Source organism: Colias croceus, chromosome 15, assembly GCF_905220415.1.
Source record: "Colias croceus chromosome 15, ilColCroc2.1".
Classification (NCBI taxonomy): domain Eukaryota; kingdom Metazoa; phylum Arthropoda; class Insecta; order Lepidoptera; family Pieridae; genus Colias; species Colias croceus.
This window is the reverse complement of record NC_059551.1, coordinates 6,711,339-6,731,368: the sequence shown is the minus strand read 5'-3', so window position 1 is coordinate 6,731,368 and position 20,030 is coordinate 6,711,339. Positions and strand designations below refer to the sequence as shown.

The following is a 20,030-nucleotide window of genomic DNA, read 5'->3' as shown; positions in this document are numbered from 1 at the left end:
TGGTTTGAGCTGTGCGTTGATAGATCACTATATCAGTCACCTTTGAGTTATATATATATATATATATATATTTATAAAGTTGTATAAATCTGATACATGATGTATTATCATTTATTATACCGTGTACGTCAATGAGCTATTATTAATACATATTTTATTTATTTATTTGATTTGATTTGCCAACAGATGTACATCTTATATTTATAATATATTTTGAGTATGTGACATAAATTAGCATATTATCACTATATTTTAACTATTATAAATATATGTACTGTACATTTAAATAAAATACGCATCCTTCAACACAAACAATGAAGTGGTATCATTACTACATTGTTTATAACAAAATCGCTTTCTCTTTCTCTGTATACTTAAACAGTAGGTACTTATGCTAAAAATTTTAAAACTACGCAACCGATTTTGATGCCGTTTTTATAATAAATAGAGTGATTCTTGAGAACGAAAAGAGCAACTATGGAGTTTCCTGTTTCTTGCCGTTTCTTCTCCATAGATACTGCTTTCCGAATCTGTGGTAAATGTTAATAAATGTTATGACGATTCAAAAGTGCTAAAAGAAGTCTAATTGAATAAATAAATGTTTGAGATGTTTTTGAATATAATTTATTAGGTTTTAGACAACGCGGGCGAAGCCGCAGTTGGAAAGCTAGTTTTCTATAAATCTTTTTATGTTCATTTTCCGACTCTGAGGGAATTTGAATATACTGGCAACATTATTTTAGGCGCTGACAGCGCCGCTCGGGATTCTTCTTCCCTTTTGTCGTTTTATTCATTGGTCGTTTTCAATAGGAATTGAATTGACATTTGATTTGACAAATAAAAGTGAAAGTGAAAACATTCAAATAATAACGACCGCAGCAATTATTTCCTTTAATTAACGTATTGTTTTGCGAAGAAGTAAATTGTTATCCTTTTGAAATAAGGTTCCCGATTCATATGCTGTGCTCTTTGTGAAAAATGGATAATCATTTAACGCCGAATAGAATACAGAGATTGATACATTTAGCCGAAGATAAGTCGTTTAATTTGCCCAGACGCATAGCACAAAATAACCATGATGATACAAACCGGTACCTTTTATTTTAATTAATGTTTTAAATTGCAACAACTACTGGATTATTAAATTATTTTTCTGATTTCAGGAGTATTTCGACGAACCATACACCATTCAATAAAACCAGCTGCGAGTCGTCTTCAGGGATTTTGGACCTAGAGCGTGTCCAAGGTACCATGGATGGTGGATTTTAATAGTTTTTGTATAATTACTATTTACTACTTTAACTAGTTATACCTAATCTTGTCAATCTTTATTACAGGGTTTGGCGAATCCGGGATTGGAAATATGTCTTTGAGTAAATCTGTATGTATTGTTTATTTTATTTAGTGCACGAAATTTCACAGCTGAGCAAAGATTTGTATGACCCTTCCCGAAAGATGACAATATTAAACTCTCTCAAATCTATCCATAGCCTACTTCTTTGCTTTATGTGCTCCTGCAAAAATTTATTATTTACCTATTTATTGTAAATGACCACTACAAGCCAAGAAACACTAGTATTTTTAATCTCATAAATCTACCATATCCACAGTATATCTTTAGTGAATTTTTATCTAATTTATATAAAGTTAAACTATATTAGTAAATAATGTGTTTATTTTTATTTAAGTCTGCTTTTAATCCTGGAGAGATGACTGGAAGATCAACTGGTGCTGATGACCTACAGAACCCTGCAGCTTTGGGCACAAGGCTATTTGAAGATTACGGCCGTCACTCTGTAGCTCTGGATAGCATTACGAGTCATATGGATAGGCAGACCTCGGAGATAAATGATTTGATGAGACATTCTATTGCTACAAATTACTCATTTAATGGAAAGGTGAGTAAATGAAATGACTTTGATCAATACCTAATAACATTCTGCAGAAATATTTGGAAATGTTTAATAGGATTTGACTTTTTTATTATATGAAAACCTTAGTAATTCTATATTTCATTCATATAGCACAGATGGACAATGTCAAACATTGTACAACTGGCTGTTATTATACAATGTTTTATAAAGTAGTCAGAAAAAGCTTAAACTTAATGTTTCCCTTAACAAAGAAATCTTTGGAATCATGGCTTAAGCACTCCATTTTTTGTGTAACTGTTTATTAGCAGCTATTTACTTAAGCTATGATTTAATTTTGTTATTCCTTGTAATGTTACAGAGGGACTTGACGGCTGATGAAGCATCACTAGTGATGAGAGAAGCACCTATGCCTGTTCAACAAAGCACTGAAGTTAACTTCCAGGATAGCATGTAAGATTCTGATATTTGTATTATTATTTCTAAAATCTACACTGACCGTCACAGATCTTGGTCACATACAATTACTGGGAAATATTACATAACTAGATTTCCGCCCGCGGCTTCGCCCGCGTTTGCAAAGGAAAACCCGCATAGTTCCCGTTCCCGTGGGATTTCCGGGATAAAAACTATCCTATGTGTTAATCCAAGTTACCCTCTTATATGTGTGCTAAATTTTATTGTAATCGGTTCAGTACTTTTACGCGTGAAAGAGTAACAAACATCCATACATCCATACAAACTTTCGCATTTATAATATTAGTAGGATTTATTTTCTATTCAATAAAAATTTATGTTTTTGGATCATCTTGAATCCTCTTTTAACTACTTCACTTTCTAATAGACTTTCATACCAAACTTCATCATTTTACAATCAGTAGTTTCGTCTGTCTGTCAGTCAGTCCTTTTTAGAAGAGTTTAACTAATATTGATTATACATCATATTATATCGTCATACTGTTTAAAAAATGTAATTATTTTGAATTTCATGTTTTCAGAGTGAGTAATTCAAACATGTCTGTTGGAGCATACTTCAAGAATAAATGCCCAATGCTGGTTAACATACTCGGCAATACAGATAGCCCTGATAGATCTATGAATCCTAGTATTACGGAAGGTAAGTTGAATATTTATATGAAAACATGTACATATTATAATAACCATAAGAAAAAAAAGTATCTTTACCTATCAATTATTGGAATGATTTGTTTCTCTAAAAATTGTATAATTTTATATCTAATTAATACCTCAATATTAAAGATTTCTTAGTTAGTAAAACAAGAAATTAAATGTATCATTTTATTTTGCAAACAGTTCAAAATAGTTCAAATATAATATAATAATATTTTTAATTGTACCAATTTTATTTCAGTATCATCACATGTGCCTATAGACTCTACACCAAATAAACAAAATAATACATATAAAATAGATCCCAGCTTGGACAGTGTCCCAGTGAGACAGCCCAAATCAATCAATTTCGAAAACTATGAAACTTCCACTAAAAATAAAAACGAACATAACTATATGCCTAAACCTACAGAAAATAGAGATATTTCTTCTTTAAAATGTGAGAAAAATATGTATAAAGGCTTGGATCCTGAGGTATCTGTAAATAAGTCAACTATGAAAGCCGAAGTTTCAATGCTTTGCCCTTTGCCAAAGGCTGTAGGTGCTTTGAAAGCCAAACCTCAATCTTCTTTTAAGCTGCACACAGAGGAAACTGAAAGTTCCTTGGAGAATTCTTTAAGCATTTCCAAAATTGCTGATTATATTCGTGAGTATTATATATTTTAACTAGTTTCAATGAATACGAAATTTGTAAATAAGGTTATCCCTAAACATTGAATAAAAAAAATATTATTAATATTGGTTTGCTTTTAACCAATAAATGCTTGGCAAAATTGCTTTTAAGCTATGTAAATGTAAAAAATATAGATAAATAGACTCACACTTATATTTAAAGCTCAAATAATGTATTAAGTTTTTTTTTTTCCAGGCCGACAATCAAACTTAAGTGTAACAGAATTAAGTGTTCAACTGAACAATCAAATGAAACAAATGAATAGAAAGCAACCACTGAGCGAGCTCCAAATGAACTTAATAGACAATAAACAGAACAACCAAGAAGTTTACGTCACAAATCTAATAGACTCAAAGAAAATGGAAACAGCCAGTTCATCAAGCACAGTGAAAACAGTTATATCCCAAGATAAATTGAAAATGTACGAGAAAAATACTCCATCCGTGGTTATAACGAAAGATTCTCTCGACGCGGAAAGTGTAGAGTTAAGGAATCTTAGAACACCAAGAATGGCTAGATCCAAGTCTCCGTCTAGTAAAAGTCAATCTACCCTCACTACTGTACATGAAAATAGGAGTTTTAAATCGTCAAATAGTCCATTGCATTCTAGCAAAGGTAAGGTTTTGGTAAACACCAATAATTGTATTACTTGGTGTGTTGTTTGCGGAGTTTTTTCAAATCTTACTATGCTTTTAGTTTTAGAAAACTTCTATTTATGAATTATGAATAAACTATATATATTATAAATTTTTATAGTATATTAAAAGCACCTATAAAATTATTACAATGTATGCCATTGTATAAATAATTATTTTATAAATCTATGTACTTCTTCCAGTGCTAACATTGATTTGATTTGTTTGTGAAAATCATTATCATTATTTAGTATAAAGTCACAACTTCTCTCTCAGATTATATTTAGCATATACTTATTTATGTATTTCTTTTTTTCATATAAATAGTGCTTCACTCTGCAAGTAGAATATGTATATTTTACATTTTGAAAAAGTGCACTTTGTGTGTAGTGATAATAAGTAGTTATTTTCAGGCGAGGCTAACGCATCACACATACCCTCCCCAAATGTTGTTTATAAAGAGTTAGATAAGTCTGTAGATTGGCACGAGGTTATGCAACAGAAACATTTCCATGAAGAACGCTTTGCTAAAGGTTTGTGGGCCTCGCTTCAATGGACGCAGAATTAACAATCGACTAATACTATTCTTTCGTTTCGTATGTTTTGCCGCTAATATTGCTTTGGGGTGTAATTTCTTCCAAATTGAATGAACAACGCTGTTGTTATTGGTGAATTAATCTTTATAATGTTTTCAGATCAATGGGTTGAAATTCTTACAAAACCTGTTGAAGGATATGTAGGTATGTATGGTATTCTATTAGGTAAATTAATAAAAAAATTAAAATTAGAAATAATTGTCTTGGACACTTAATATCTTTTTGATAGTTATTTGTCTTCCCGTGATTTTTTTTAAAGATGAAGAAATAATTAATTTTCTAAATTTTAGGTGTCAGTGAAGCTGTAGTCATCGAAATCACAACCTTAACACAGACTTGGTTAACAGCGAAAATACAATTTGAAAACCTTCCGAATGAAGGAAAAGACCTAACTATAGAACTTCCAAGACTGCCTTTACTTTTATCTCCAGGCAAAACGGAAAAATTCACAGTGTACATAACTTCTAATATAGAAATGAACACAAATCTTCCATTCGCGATCTATTTAAAAGACGCATCTATTGACTGTGAATTTGAACAAAAAGGAAGTTTAGAAGTGGATTTTAAAATGCCGTCGATACAAGCTGTGTCATGTGACGGTGTGAACAAAATATCTTTCCCGCTTATTCAAGAGAAGACGTCACTCACGAAATATTTCGTTCTCTTGAGCGATTGTCAGGCTGATCTGCAATTGGAACTATCTATTATGACAGGAGATAGTATGTTTGTGATAAAGAATGTTCAGGAAATTAAGAAGAGTGATGTTAGTAAGGCGTTAATGGAACGACAAGCTTCAAGTGAGGAGCAGCCGAAGTCTAAAGGCAAATTGATAAATAAGTTGCTGTGTAGGTTGAGTGGGGGTAATGCTATTAAAGTGACTATTATGTTCACGTCGCCGAAATTATCAGATTTGGGTATAAGTAAGTGTTTATTTTAGATTTATTACATAAATATTTGCAACAATTTTCTTTTTTTTTATTGTTAAATACGTGTCAAGGAAGTTTTTACACGCTTTATATTAGCTTCACCTGTATGTTTGTATGTTTGTAACCGACTTCTTTGGGGCGCGATTTTGACCCACTTTAAAGGGCCAGATTTCGTTCAAACTTTGTAGATTTATTGAGGACCGATGACAATACACTAATTTGATAAAATTTTCTATTTTTTAGTTCGGTTTTATATAAAAAGCGTGTTTTTTAGTTTTTTTAAACTATTATTATTTGTAGGTAGTTTCGATTAATAATTGCTTACTATAATAACGTTTTATTTTCTAGTGGACCAAATGGCGACATTCAAGGGATGCTTGAATGTAAATCTCATTGGAGTTAACACAGTGCTGAAGAAAGTGAATCTGCTCGCTTCAGTTGGAACAGCACATCTAGAAGTACAGACATCTGGCGATAGAATTGTTGTTTCCACTGGTAAATAAGTAATTTTTATTGTACAAAACAAAGTTATGCTGCTTGGAGCTTATGAAAGCCTGGACTTATTTAAATGATTTGTCTATGCCTGTAAATATAAATTTATAAAGAACAGAAAAATTCGAGCAGGGGTGGGATTCGAACCTGCGTCCTTTACGCCAATTCGGGGCGGACGCTTGACCAATTCAGCCACCCGTGATCCCGCCAAATTTTCTATGCTTACCTATAAAAAATTTTAACTTAAAAAGATATTGAAAATATTAATTGTAAATTGGGAGATTTTTTATATTTCATGTAAATTTCTTCATAAGCAAATTTTCATCAGTTTTAAACTAAATAAAATCGTTCTTTAACTCATTTAACTCAATAGTGTTTGTATTTGTTTACATAATATACAACATACATATCAAAATTCACCTATAGCATACATAGGTAAAGTTCTAAAATTACTATCTAATATTTCAGAGCCAACAAGCATTACTATGTACAACAGTGGCATGATACCGGGAGCTTGGGTAATAATGTTTAAAAGTGTGAACGGGGACACCAACTTTCCCTTCAAAGTGTCTGCGAGTAGGATCGAGGTGCGGCCCGGAGAGTCGAAGCAAATACATGTCGTGTATACAGGGCCACAAGATGTTGTTCATGATGGGTAATTACATTTGTTATAGTAAAAACATTGATAGTTTTTTCGATAATTAATTAAAAACTCAACTTAAGACAAAGTTCAGGATGAGAACTTAATATTGTAATTGTAATTAATATATAAATTAAACCAAGATATTAAAGTATATGTGCATAAAAATTGCGTTTTTTATGACAAGTAATTCATATTGAGCAATAAATTCTAATAAAAGTAACTTTTCTGTGAATTGGATACTTACAAAATTCGAAAATGATTAAGGGTTAATTAGTTAAATTATTCAATTGCAGAAAACTGATACTTGAAGAAGTTACAACATCCACGAAAACTGAAATAAACATAACCGGCGGGTCAGAGAAGCCAAAATCATTTCCCATCAAAACAAACTTCAACAACATGTCCTGGGTTCGTGCTGGCAGGAAAGAACTTAGTTTAAAGAATTCTACAAATAAAAAGATACAAATTCGCTGCCAAATAGTTGGCGATGGTTTTGCTATAGATTCTCCTGGATTGGAATCAAGAGGAACGTATTTATTGACGTTCGGGCCTTGTGAATGTCGACCGCTGCCTATTCTATTCTCACCTACTTCGTGTATGCCGTTCGCTGCTTCGCTGCACTTGGTGTATGATAAAAATAGTGATTTTTCGAGAAAGGTAAGTGTGCAAACTGAGTTTGGAATAAGATATCTGAAAATGATTTGTTATTAATATAAAAAAATAAATTGTTATTAATTTAAAAAATCAACAATTCCTCCAGAAAGGAAAGTTTCCACTTATGTAAAGATATTTTTGTGTTACTTTACTAACAATCAAACACTGCTTGAATATCGCTTCAACAAATTCCCAGTTCACTAACATAAAATATTATAATGCAAAAGTGTGGTCGTTTATTTATCTGTTCTTCAATTCGTAACGGAGTTACTTTACTATAGATATCTATGCATGTAATATGTACACTTTGCAATAATAGGGTTAATAGTTTTACATCTTAGAATACATCATTCTTTCCTAAATACAGGTAACCTAGCTAGGGAAACATTGGCTTGTATAAATTGTTTTAGTAGCCTTTTTATATAATTATACTTTTACATGAAAATAAAATTGTATGTATTGTAATAATTTGTAATAAATTGTAATAAGAAAATTGAAATAAATTGAATTGAATTATTTAATACAAACCGGTTATATTTTTGTGTATTCCCAAGATGTTCAATAAATAATGTATCCCATAACAATATAAATTACATGTTTACAGATAAAACTGCACGGTTGTGCACTACCTTCCAACGAAGGCGTGCGATGGGGCGGTGCGCTTGTCACGTACGGTGAGACGGCACTCGTGCGCGCCGCGAGACGCAAGCCCATAGACCTGACGCTGTATAACCGGGCCGGGGCACCCGCGTTTGTAGCGGTCGCTGTGCATTTTAACTGTGAGTTGTGTTCAAACGGAGAATATCAATCAATAGAGACATAAGATTTTCCTTTTATAATTTTTTTTTAGATTTATTTTTTAAAGTTTGTAAATTTTTTTTAGATTTATTTTTAAAATGAATTTGCTTCCTGTTTTCATGATTACAAAAATATTGATTAAACTTGAGTAAAAAACATAATTTTTTTGTTGTTAAACTTGAATTTAATCTCAAGTTCAAAAATGATATTACAATTAATTTTACTATGTGTAAATTAGTGTACCGGAAACGTAGTACCTACTCAATAATTCACGACTCATAAACCTACCATTCCAGTACAATACCGCAGCTTGTCCGAAGACGCGGAGCTGCTAAACGGGCGGCGCATTATCCCGCGCCGCTCAGCGCACACAGTGAGCCTGCGCGTGCGCTGGGGGCGGGTGGAGCGGCGCGCGCGAGCGGCCTGCACCAGCGCGCTCGCCTCGCTCACTGTGCTCGCGGGGCCGGAGGTCACGCGCCGCAGGATACTGAGGTGAGCAGGGGAGTGCACGAAATCATTTTTTTGTTCATATACTGAAAAAAAATGTTGTGTGGTTTTATGAAACCACGGTAAAAGTGAAACTGTTCGAACGGTTCCGAACACTGCTTTGTGTAGCGCATGTCGCGTGCCGAGTAGGTATACCTACTCGGCAGCCGCGATACACGCGACATGCGCTACACAGACCAAAAAGTTTGAGACGATGTAATAAAAGTTTCACTTTAAAAGTACCTATACTTTTTCAGTTGTTTTTGGAAATAAATAATTTTTAAATCGAAAAAATCAAATTACAAATGATATAACACATGGCTTCACACATAATATATCGCACTTGACATCACATTTGACTTTTTAAAACAGTAAAGTTATCGTTGCCAAAGGAATGACGCGCCCTTAAGAAGTAAATTACTTGTGGAATGTGGTGTCTTAAATAAATTAAATACATTACAAAATCGATATCTAGACAAAAATAATGTAAATTACACTTCTCAAAGCCTTCTGTTTTTTTTAGTAAAGTATGGTACAGGTATGAACTATTATAATATATAAAGCTACACTACCACTCACTGACTGACTGACATCGGGTTTCTCGGAAACTACGCGGAAAATTGGGGGGATTTCGACGTGACCGTGTAGAGGTGCGCCGAGTGACCAGAGGAAAAATATAGCGATCTCGATCATCTTCGAAAACCAAGTGGACCCCTGGAGGTGCGCAAAAACGGTGCCACCTGGAGGGGGGGTGTCTGAACAAAAAATGCTCGGAACTGGTGGCGATTACCAGGGGTGGTGGAAAAATGGGGATTTTCGCGAAAACAAGATGGCCGCCGTACTTTGCCAAAATCGCCGTTTATGAATCCTTACGTCTCAAATTTGGCACACGTGCTCTGTTCGAGCCGGCGAATCGATCGGTGCCCCGTTCGAGTGGCTCCGGGCCCCAGTTTCCAACTTCCATACAACGTAAAATCCAACGGCCCGCGGAAACGGTGCGAGTTGGGTGGGGGGTGTCGGAACTAAAAATGATCACCACCCTGGGACGCTACCAGGGAGCCGTAGTGGGATGCTCGATTTTGGAATTTTTCCATTTTTGGCGCAAACATAAAAACGTAAATTTAGCCGAGGTGGTGCAATAGAGAAATAAACCAATGACGCATTCATACTCGCCCAACTCCCAGGATATCCAGAAAAATCCGAAATCTTAAACTTTCCCACATCTCGCGAAGACGGTCAACGGCCCGCGCAAACGGTAGCAGCTGCATCTGGGGTGCTGGAACTAAACTTGTAGTAGACCTCGAGCAATTACCACAGAGTGTGAAAAAAATTCAAAATGGCGGAAAAAATGGCCGCCGCCATACAAATTCTAAAACGGCCATCGCTGATGTGATCGCGCTGAAACTTGGCTCAGGGGCTTTAATCGAGCCGCAAATTAAGTTGGCGTACTCATAATCGAGTTTCCACAGCTGGTTTCCGAGTTTCATACAACGCGAAATTCGACGGCTCTCCGAAATGGCGCGAGATAGGTGGGGTGTGTAGAACTAAAAAATGATCAGGAAGATGGGGCGCTACCAGGGCAATCGAGAAATTTCAAATTGGACGCAATTTTTTTTTCAAAAATGGCCAATTTTTCAAAGCAAGATGGTGGCGCCGGTTCCGTCACGATCGGTCTGAAAATTGACTTCTGTGCTCTGATTGATCAGATTTACAAAACTGCATACTCAGAATTTCTCTCCGACCCCCGGTTTCCATTTTCCATACATCACGAAATTCAACGGCTCTCTGAACTGGTGGCACTTAGGTCGGGGTTGCCGAAGTAAAAAATGTTTAAAAACTTGGTCCGCTTCCAGGCACATAAAAATTTTTGCTAAAAAGCGAAATTTTTTTTTTCGAAAATTTTGTATGGAAATTTTCATAGTAGGAAGGGTAATTGAATAGCATCGGCAAAAGACGGCACCGCGGGCTGCTTGCTGCCCACGCACCGCGCAACTTCGAGGGTTGACAGCCTCCCGGAGTAGAAAATATTTATTAACTTTTGAACTACCGCACGAGCCAAGCGAGCGAAGCGAGCGAGTCACGGCAGCGGCCAGCGTAAATATTGAAATAGGTAGCGAGGAGCGAAGCGACGAGCGTGTTAGGTTAACTTTTGAACTACTTACCGCACGAGCCAAGCGAGCGAGTCGCGTCAACGGCCGGCCTAAATATTCAAATAGGTAGCGAGGAGCGAAGCGACGAGCGTGTTAGGTTAACTTATGAACTACCTACCGCACGAGCCAAGCGAGCGAAGCGAGCGAGTTGCGGCAGCGGCCGGCCTAAATATTCAAATAGGTAGCGAGGAGCGAAGCGACGAGCGTGTTAGGTTAACTTTTGAACTACTTACCGCACGAGCCAAGCGAGCGAAGCGAGCGAGTCGCGTCAACGGCCGGCCTTAATATTCAAATAGGTAGCGAGGAGCGAAGCGACGAGCGTGTTAGGTTAACTTATGAACTACCTACCGCACGAGCCAAGCGAGCGAAGCGAGCGAGTTGCGGCAGCGGCCGGCCTAAATATTCAAATAGGTAGCGAGGAGCGAAGCGACGAGCGTGTTAGGTTAACTCTTGAACAGTTTATTATGAAAAGTCACTGCCCGCTATCGATAAGACGTTTCAAAAATTTTAACAATATTTGAATAAGTAATTTATAAGCAGTTTAGGTAGCGAGGAGCGAAGCGACGAGCGTGTAAGGTTAACTTTTGAACTACCACACGAGCCATGCGAGCGAAGCGAGCGAGCCACGACAGCGGCCGGCCTAAATATTCAAATAGGTGGCGAGGAGCGAAGCGACGAGCGTGTTAGGTTAACTTTTGAACTACCTATCGCACGAGCCAAGCGAGCGAAGCGAGTGAGTCGCGGCAGCGGCATGTTACAAATGGAAAGGAAATTCGAATGCATTTTCAAATGACTGAAGATTTCTGCCCTGGGATGAGCCGCGAGCTGCTTGCAGCTCGCGCACCACGCACCCTCGAAGGTGGACAGCCCCCCGGAATAGAAAATATTTGAATGGGGAATTTATAAGCATTACCGACTGACTGTAGAATCGCTGTTAGCAGATGTAACAAATGGACAGGAAATTCGAATGCATTTTCAAATGACTGCCCTATTGCTTCAACTCAGGGGCAAAAGGGGCTCGCGGGCTGCTTGCAGCCCGCGCACAACGCACCAGCTAGTCATATATATATAAAGCTACACTACCACTCACTCACTGACTGACTGACATCGGGTTTCTCGGAAACTACGGGGAAAGTTGAGGGGATTTTGACGTGATCATGTAGAGGTGCTCCCAGTGACCACCGGAAAAATATAGCGATCTCGATCATCTTCGAAAACCAAGTGGACCCCTGGAGGTGCGCAAAAACGGTGATACCTGGAGGGGGGGTGTCTGAACAAAAAATGCTCAGAACTGGTGGCGATTACCAGGGGAGGTGGAAAAATGGGGATTTTCGCGAAAACAAGATGGCCGCCGTACTTTGCCAAAATCGCCGTTTATGAATCCTTACGTCTCAAATTTGGCACACGTGCTCTGTTCGAGCCGGCGAATCGATCGGTGCCCCGTTCGAGTGGCTCCGGGCCCCAGTTTCCAACTTCCATACAACGTAAAATCCAACGGCCCGCGGAAACGGTGCGAGTTGGGTGGGGGGTGCCGGAACTAAAAATAATCACCACCCTGGGACGCTACCAGGGAGCCGTAGTGGGACGCTCGATTTTGGAATTTTTCCATTTTTGGCGCAAACATAAAAACGTAAATTTAGCCGAGGTGGTGCAATGGAGAAATACACCAATGATGCATTCGTACTCCCCCAGCTCCCAGGATATCCAGAAAAATCCGAAATCTTAAACTTTCCCTCATCTCTCGAAGACGGTCAACGGCCCGCGCAAACGGTAGCAGCTACATCTGGGGTGCTCAAACTAAACTTGGAATAGACCTCGAGCAATTACCACAGAGTGCAAAAAAAATTCAAAATGGCGGAAAAAATGGCCGCCGCCATACAAATTCTAAAACGGCCATCGCTGGTGTGATCGCGCTGAAACTTGGCACAGGGGCTTTAATCGAGCCGCACATTGAGGTGGCATACTCATAATCGAGTTTCCATCGCTGGTTTCCGAGTTTCATACAACGCGAAATTCGACGGCTCTCTGAAACGGCGCCAGATAGGTGGGGGGGTGTAGAACTAAAAAATGATCAGGAAGATGGGGTGCTACCAGGGCAATCGAGAAATTTCAAATTGGACGTAATTTTTTTTCAAAAAATGGCCAATTTTTCAAAGCAAGATGGTGGCGCCGGTTCCGTCACGATCGGTCTGAAAATTGACTTCTGTACTCTGATTGGTCAGATTTACAAAACTGCATACTCAGAATTTCTCTCCGACCCCCGGTTTCCATTTTCCATACATCATGAAATTCAACGGCTCTCTGAACTGGTGGCACTTAGGTTGGGGTCACCAAGGTAAAAAATGTTTAAAAACTTGGTCCGCTTCCAGGCACATAAAAATTTTTGCTAAAAAGCGAAATTTTTTTTTTCGAAAATTTTGTATGGAAATTTTCATACTAGGAAGGGTAATTGAATAGCATCGGCAAAAGACGGCACCGCGGGCTGCTTGCTGCCCGCGCACCGCGCAACTTCGAGGGTTGACAGCCTCCCGGAGTAGAAAATATTTATTAACTTTTGAACTACCGCACGAGCCAAGCGAGCGAAGCGAGCGAGTCACGGCAGCGGCCAGCGTAAATATTCAAATAGGTAGCGAGGAGCGAAGCGACGAGCGTGTTAGGTTAACTTTTGAACTACTTACCGCACGAGCCAAGCGAGCGAAGCGAGCGAGTCGCGTCAACGGCCGGCCTAAATATTCAAATAGGTAGCGAGGAGCGAAGCGACGAGCGTGTTAGGTTAACTTATAAACTACCTACCGCACGAGCCAAGCGAGCGAAGCGAGCGAGTTGCGGCAGCGGCCGGCCTAAATATTCAAATAGGTAGCGAGGAGCGAAGCCACGAGCGTGTTAGGTTAACTCTTGAACAGTTTATTATGAAAAGTCACTGCCCGCTATCGATAAGACGTTTCAAAAATTTTACCAATATTTGAATAAGTAATTTATAAGCAGTTTAGGTAGCGAGGAGCGAAGCGACGAGCGTGTAAGGTTAACTTTTGAACTACCACACGAGCCATGCGAGCGAAGCGAGCGAGTCACGGCAGCGGCCGGCCTAAATATTCAAATAGGTAGCGAGGAGCGAAGCGACGAGCGTGTTAGGTTAACTTTTGAACTACCTATCGCACGAGCCAAGCGAGCGAAGCGAGCGAGTCGGGGCAGCGGCCGGCCTAAATATTCAAATAGGTAGCGAGGAGCGAAGCGACGAGCGTGTTAGGTTAACTCTTGAACAGTTTATTATGAAAAGTCACTGCCCGCTATCGATAAGACGTTTCAAAAATTTAACAACATTTGAATAAGTAATTTATAAGCAGTTTCGACTGACTGTAGAATCGCTGTTAGCAGATGTTACAAATGGAAAGGAAATTCGAATGCATTTTCAAATGACTGAAGATTTCTGCCCTGGGATGAGCCGCGAGCTGCTTGCAGCTCGCGCACTACGCTCCCTCGAAGGTGGTCAGCCTCCTGGAGTGGAAAATACTTGAATGGGGAATTTATAAGCGTTACCGACTGACTATGGAATCGCTGTTAGGAGATAATAATAAATTGACGGGGAATTTAGATGCATTTTCAAATGACTGCCCTATTGCTTCAACCCTGGGGCAAAAGGAGCTCGCGGGCTGCTTGCAGCCCGCGCACAACGCACCAGCTAGTTACATATATATAAAGCTACACTACCACTCACTCACTCACTGACTGACTGACATCGGTTTTCTCGGAAACTAAGTGGAAAGTTGGGGGGATTATGACGTGATCGTGTAGAGGTGTGCCGAGAGACCAGAGGAAAAATATAGCGATCTCGATCATCTTCGAAAACCAAGTGGACCCCTGGAGGTGCGCAAAAACGGTGATACCTGGAGGGGGGGTGTCTGAACAAAAAATGCTCAGAACTGGTGGCGATTACCAGGGGAGGTGGAAAAATGGGGATTTTCGCGAAAACAAGATGGCCGCCGTACTTTGCCAAAATCGCCGTTTATGAATCCTTACGTCTCAAATTTGGCACACGTGCTCTGTTCGAGCCGGCGAATCGATCGGTGCCCCGTTCGAGTGGCTCCGGGCCCCCGTTTCCAACTTCCATACAACGTAAAATCCAACGGCCCGCGGAAACGGTGTGAGATGGGTGGGGGGTCCCCGAACTAAAAATGATCACCACCCTGGGACGCTACCAGGGAGCCATAGTGGGACGCTCGATTTTGGAATTTTTCCATTTTTGGGGCAAACATAAAAACGTAAATTTAGACGAGGTGGTGCAATGGAGAAATACACTAATGACGCATTCGTACTCGCCCAGCTCCCAGGATATCCAGAAAAATCCGAAATCTTAAACTTTCCCTCATCTCTCGAAGACGGTCAACGGCCCGCGCAAACGGTAGCATCTACATCTGGGGTGCTCAAACTAAACTTGTAGTAGACCTCGAGCAATTACCACAGATAGTGAAAAAAATTCAAAATGGCGGAAAAAATGGCCGCCGCCATACAAATTCTAAAACGGCTATCGCTGGTCCGATCGCGCTGAAACTTGGCACAGGGGCTTTAATCGAGTCGCATATTAAGTTGGCATACTCATAATCGAGTTTCCATAGCTGGTTTCCGAGTTTCATACAACGCAAAATTCGACGGCTCTCTGAAACGGCGCGAGATAGGTGGGGGGTGTAGAACAAAAAAATGATCAGGAAGATGGGGTGCTACCAGGGCAATCGAGAAATTTCAAATTGGACGCAATTTTTTTTCAAAAAATGGCCAATTTTTCAAAGCAAGATGGTGGCGCCGGTTCCGTCACGATCGGTCTGAAAATTGACTTCTGTGCTTTGATTGGTCAGATTTACAAAACTGCATACTCAGAATTTCTCTCCGACCCCCGGTTTCCATTTTCCATACATCACGAAATTCAACGGCTCTCTGAACTGGTGGCACTTAGGTTGGGGTCACCAAGGTAAAAAATGTTTAAAAACTTGGTCCGCTTCCAGGCACATAAAAATTTTTGCTAAAAAGCGAAATTTTGTTTTTCGAAAATTTTGTATGGAAATTTCCATAGTAGGAAGGGTAATTGAATAGCATCGGCAAAAGACGGCACCGCGGGCTGCTTGCTGCCCGCGCACCGCGCAACTTCGAGGGTTGACAGCCTCCCGGAGTAGAAAATATTTATTAACTTTTGAACTACCGCACGAGCCAAGCGAGCGAAGCGAGCGAGTCACGGCAGCGGCCAGCGTAAATATTCAAATAGGTAGCGAGGAGCGAAGCGACGAGCGTGTTAGGTTAACTTTTGAACTACTTACCGCACAAGCTAAGCGAGCGAAGCGAGCGAGTCGCGTCAACGGCCGGCCTAAATATTCAAATGGGTAGCGAGGAGCGAAGCGACGAGCGTGTTAGGTTAACTTATGAACTACCTACCGCACGAGCCAAGCGAGCGAAGCGAGCGAGTTGAGGCAGCGGCCGGCCTAAATATTCAAATAGGTAGCGAGGAGCGAAGCGACGAGCGTGTTAGGTTAACTCTTGAACAGTTTATTATGAAAAGTCACTGCCCGCTATCGATAAGACGTTTCAAAAATTTTACCAATATTTGAATAAGTAATTTATAAGCAGTTTAGGTAGCGAGGAGCGAAGCGACGAGCGTGTAAGGTTAACTTTTGAACTACCACACGAGCCATGCGAGCGAAGCGAGCGAGTCACGATAGCGGCCGGCCTAAATATTCAAATAGGTAGCGAGGAGCGAAGCGACGAGCGTGTTAGGTTAACTTTTGAACTACCTATCGCACGAGCCAAGCGAGCGAAGCGAGCGAGTCGCGGCAGCGGCCGGCCTAAATATTCAAATAGGTAGTGAGGAGCGAAGCGACGAGCGTGTTAGGTTAACTCTTGAACAGTTTATTATGAAAAGTCACTGCCCGCTATCGATAAGACGTTTCAAAAATTTAACAATAATTGAATAAGTAATTTATAAGCAGTTTCGACTGACTGTAGAATCGCTATTAGCAGATGTTACAAATGGAAAGGAAATTCGAATGCATTTACAAATAACTGAAGATTTCTGCCCTGGGATGAGCCGCGAGCTGCTTGCAGCTCGCGCACCATGCACCCTCGAAGGTGGACAGCCCCCCGGAATAGAAAATATTTGAATGGGGAATTTATAAGCATTACCGACTGACTGTAGAATCGCTGTTAGGAGATGTAACAAATGGATAGGAAATTCGAATGCATTTTCAAATGACTGAAAATTTCTGCCCTGGGATGCTTCGCGGGCTGCTTGCAGCCCGCGCACTACGCTCCCTCGAAGGTGGACAGCCTCCCGGAGTGGAAAATACTTGAATGGGGAATTTATAAGCATTAACGACTTACTGTAGAATCGCTGTTAACAGATAAAAGCAAATTGACGGGGAATTTTAACGCATTTTCTAATGACTGAAGATTTTTGTCCCTGGGATGTACCGCGGGCTGCTTGCAGCCCGCGCACCACGCACCCTCGATGGTGGATAGCCCCCCGGAATTGAAAATATTTGAATGGGGAATTTATAAGCAGTTTCGACTGACTGTAGAATCGCTGTTAGCAGACGTTACAAATGGAAAGGAAATTCGAATGCATTTTCAAATGTCTGAAGATTTCTGTCCTGGGATGAGCCGCGAGCTGCTTGCAGCTCGCGCACCACGCACCCTCGAAGGTGAACCGCCCCCCGGAATAGAAAATACTTGAATGGGGAATTTATAAGCATTACCGACTGACTGTAGAATCGCTGTTAGCAGATGTAACAAATGGACAGAAAATCCGAATATATTTTCAAATGACTGCCCTATTGCTTCAACCCAGGGGCAAAAGGGGCTCGCGGGCTGCTTGCAGCCCGCGCACAACGCACCCTCGAAGGTCGACAGCATTCCAGAATAGAAAATATTTGAATTGGGAATTTATAAGCACTTCCGATTGACTCTGGAATCGCTGTTAGCAGAAAATTACAAATGGACTGGGAATTCTAGCACATTTTCTAATGACTGCCCTATTGCTTCAACCCAGGGGCAAAAGGGGCTCGCGGGCTGCTTGCAGCCCGCGCACAACGCACCAGCTAGTTTACTATATAATTATGAATGCATAATTCTAATAACATATGTATAAATTTATAAAGAATAGAAAAAATTCGATCACGAGGCGGGACTCGAACCCGCATCCTTCGCGCCATTCGACACACCGCGCGCCATCTATTGAGATGATTTAACAACCATCTCAACCAATATGAAGCACTTTTCAGTGAATACAATATTGTAACGATGGAACACGACCTTTTTTGTTGAATTTATATTTTAGGTTTTATGGCATTCAAATGCTTTATAAATATAAATTTATAAATTTTTTCTATTCTTTATAAATTCAACATAATATGTGTTTTGACAGAATCCTACGTAACGAGGGAAATGGCCAACTAGATACATCTTTATTGCCTGAACATGTGAAAGTGCTAGCTGAAGAATTCGAAGGTGAAGATCCATCAATGGACAACTACTTGGAAAACTTTAGCGAGACTAAGGTTAGTTGATTGAACTATTAAAATATGTATATAGATATTTTCTTGAACTTGATTTTACGCGTGTATTACACATTAAAAAATTAAAAACTTTTTAACAGATTTTCAACGCGATGTATTCATAAGAATAAAAGAGTATGTTTGTTTCGCGTACGTAAGCATATTCGCACGACATTATAAACACCCTTAATACAACACTTATATCGGAATTCAGAATATAATCTACAAGAAATTCCATTATTTTGACATACATATTAAAATACAAGATTTAAAATATTTTTAGAACCTTAAACTATATGATAAGTATTATCTTTTCCTTTTTCAGGCATCCCTAAACGAGCTGATCGAGAGCCTCCAAGAATTAACGGCGCAAATAGATCTCCCGCAAGATTTCTCTGAAGATAACACAATATTGATCACTGATGACACCATGGTTGATCATCATACTCTCTGTGAATAATATTTATGTACTTTTTAACCATTCCAATGTACTTATTTTAGTTTAAGTATCAATAAGAGACTGTTTAGTTATGTAAAAACTCATTTTGTTAGAATGGCTGGTTATGTCCATGGAAAGTTCTGAAATTATTATGTAATAGATTGGTGTTTTATATAGCACAAAACAAAAGGAAGAGACAGTCAATATAATATTTATATCTTATGTGAAGTCGTGTTTGAAAAATCAGCCCTAAAAAGTTTTAAGATTATTTATAGTAGGTAGATAGAGTATTATTGCCATTATTAATAATTTTGTATACGTTATTACTAATTATTTTAATATGAAAGATAATAAATGCATTAAAAAAATCTTGGTGTACTTATTTTGACTATAAAAACATGATAAAAACTCATTCAAATATAATCAAAATCATTTGAGTGGTTCGAAACTGTAGGGATCGTCATATTACTATAAATTCATCTTATGCATGTAAGTATAAGAATCACAAAGAAATAACAGAAAACTTGTTCTCCAATAATAATGTGGTGCGAGCACAGAACTATATATGGGTGCGAGGATGCGTTGCGAAGCTGTGAAATGTGATCGGTGTAGTGGATCGGTTTCAGTGTTTCTAATGCTTAAAATTATAGAACTCTTTATCTCGGTTCCATTTCTATATCGCAAATGGTAAAATAGTAATATCTTCCAAAAAAACTCTGTCTAATACGCGAAACATGACACACTACCCGCCTCGCTACCCGCGCTGACGTGCGGACGCTCGAGTCTTCACGAGTATGTACGCGCACTGATGCGCGAGCATGCGCTAGACTGCTCGACACACTCATCATCATTCATCATTCGTTTGGCATTTTATCAAGAGATACATGTGTACATTTTCGAATAAAATGATGAATTAGGACATGTTACTGATTACATTACTTGTAAAATAATAAGAGGAAATAAATAAGAGTAGAAAAAAAAAAAACATTTTGGGTTGTCAA

The 20,030-nt window shown here is 39.2% G+C and overlaps 1 protein-coding gene across 1 annotated transcript; it reads left to right on the top strand.

Moving 5' to 3' along the window:
* The first annotated feature begins 805 nt into the window (after positions 1–805).
* On the top strand, positions 806–19,391 carry LOC123698024. The gene is made up of 18 exons (XM_045644614.1): positions 806–1,091; positions 1,164–1,246; positions 1,338–1,381; positions 1,689–1,898; positions 2,233–2,324; positions 2,870–2,988; positions 3,244–3,648; positions 3,871–4,290; positions 4,724–4,843; positions 5,006–5,050; positions 5,197–5,826; positions 6,181–6,327; positions 6,793–6,979; positions 7,261–7,624; positions 8,226–8,400; positions 8,716–8,911; positions 18,461–18,593; positions 18,916–19,391. Exons 1-18 carry the CDS (start codon positions 979–981, stop codon positions 19,048–19,050), a joined length of 3,618 nt encoding a protein of 1,205 aa, XP_045500570.1. The 5' UTR covers positions 806–978; the 3' UTR covers positions 19,051–19,391.
* Positions 19,392–20,030: the final 639 nt, after the last annotated feature.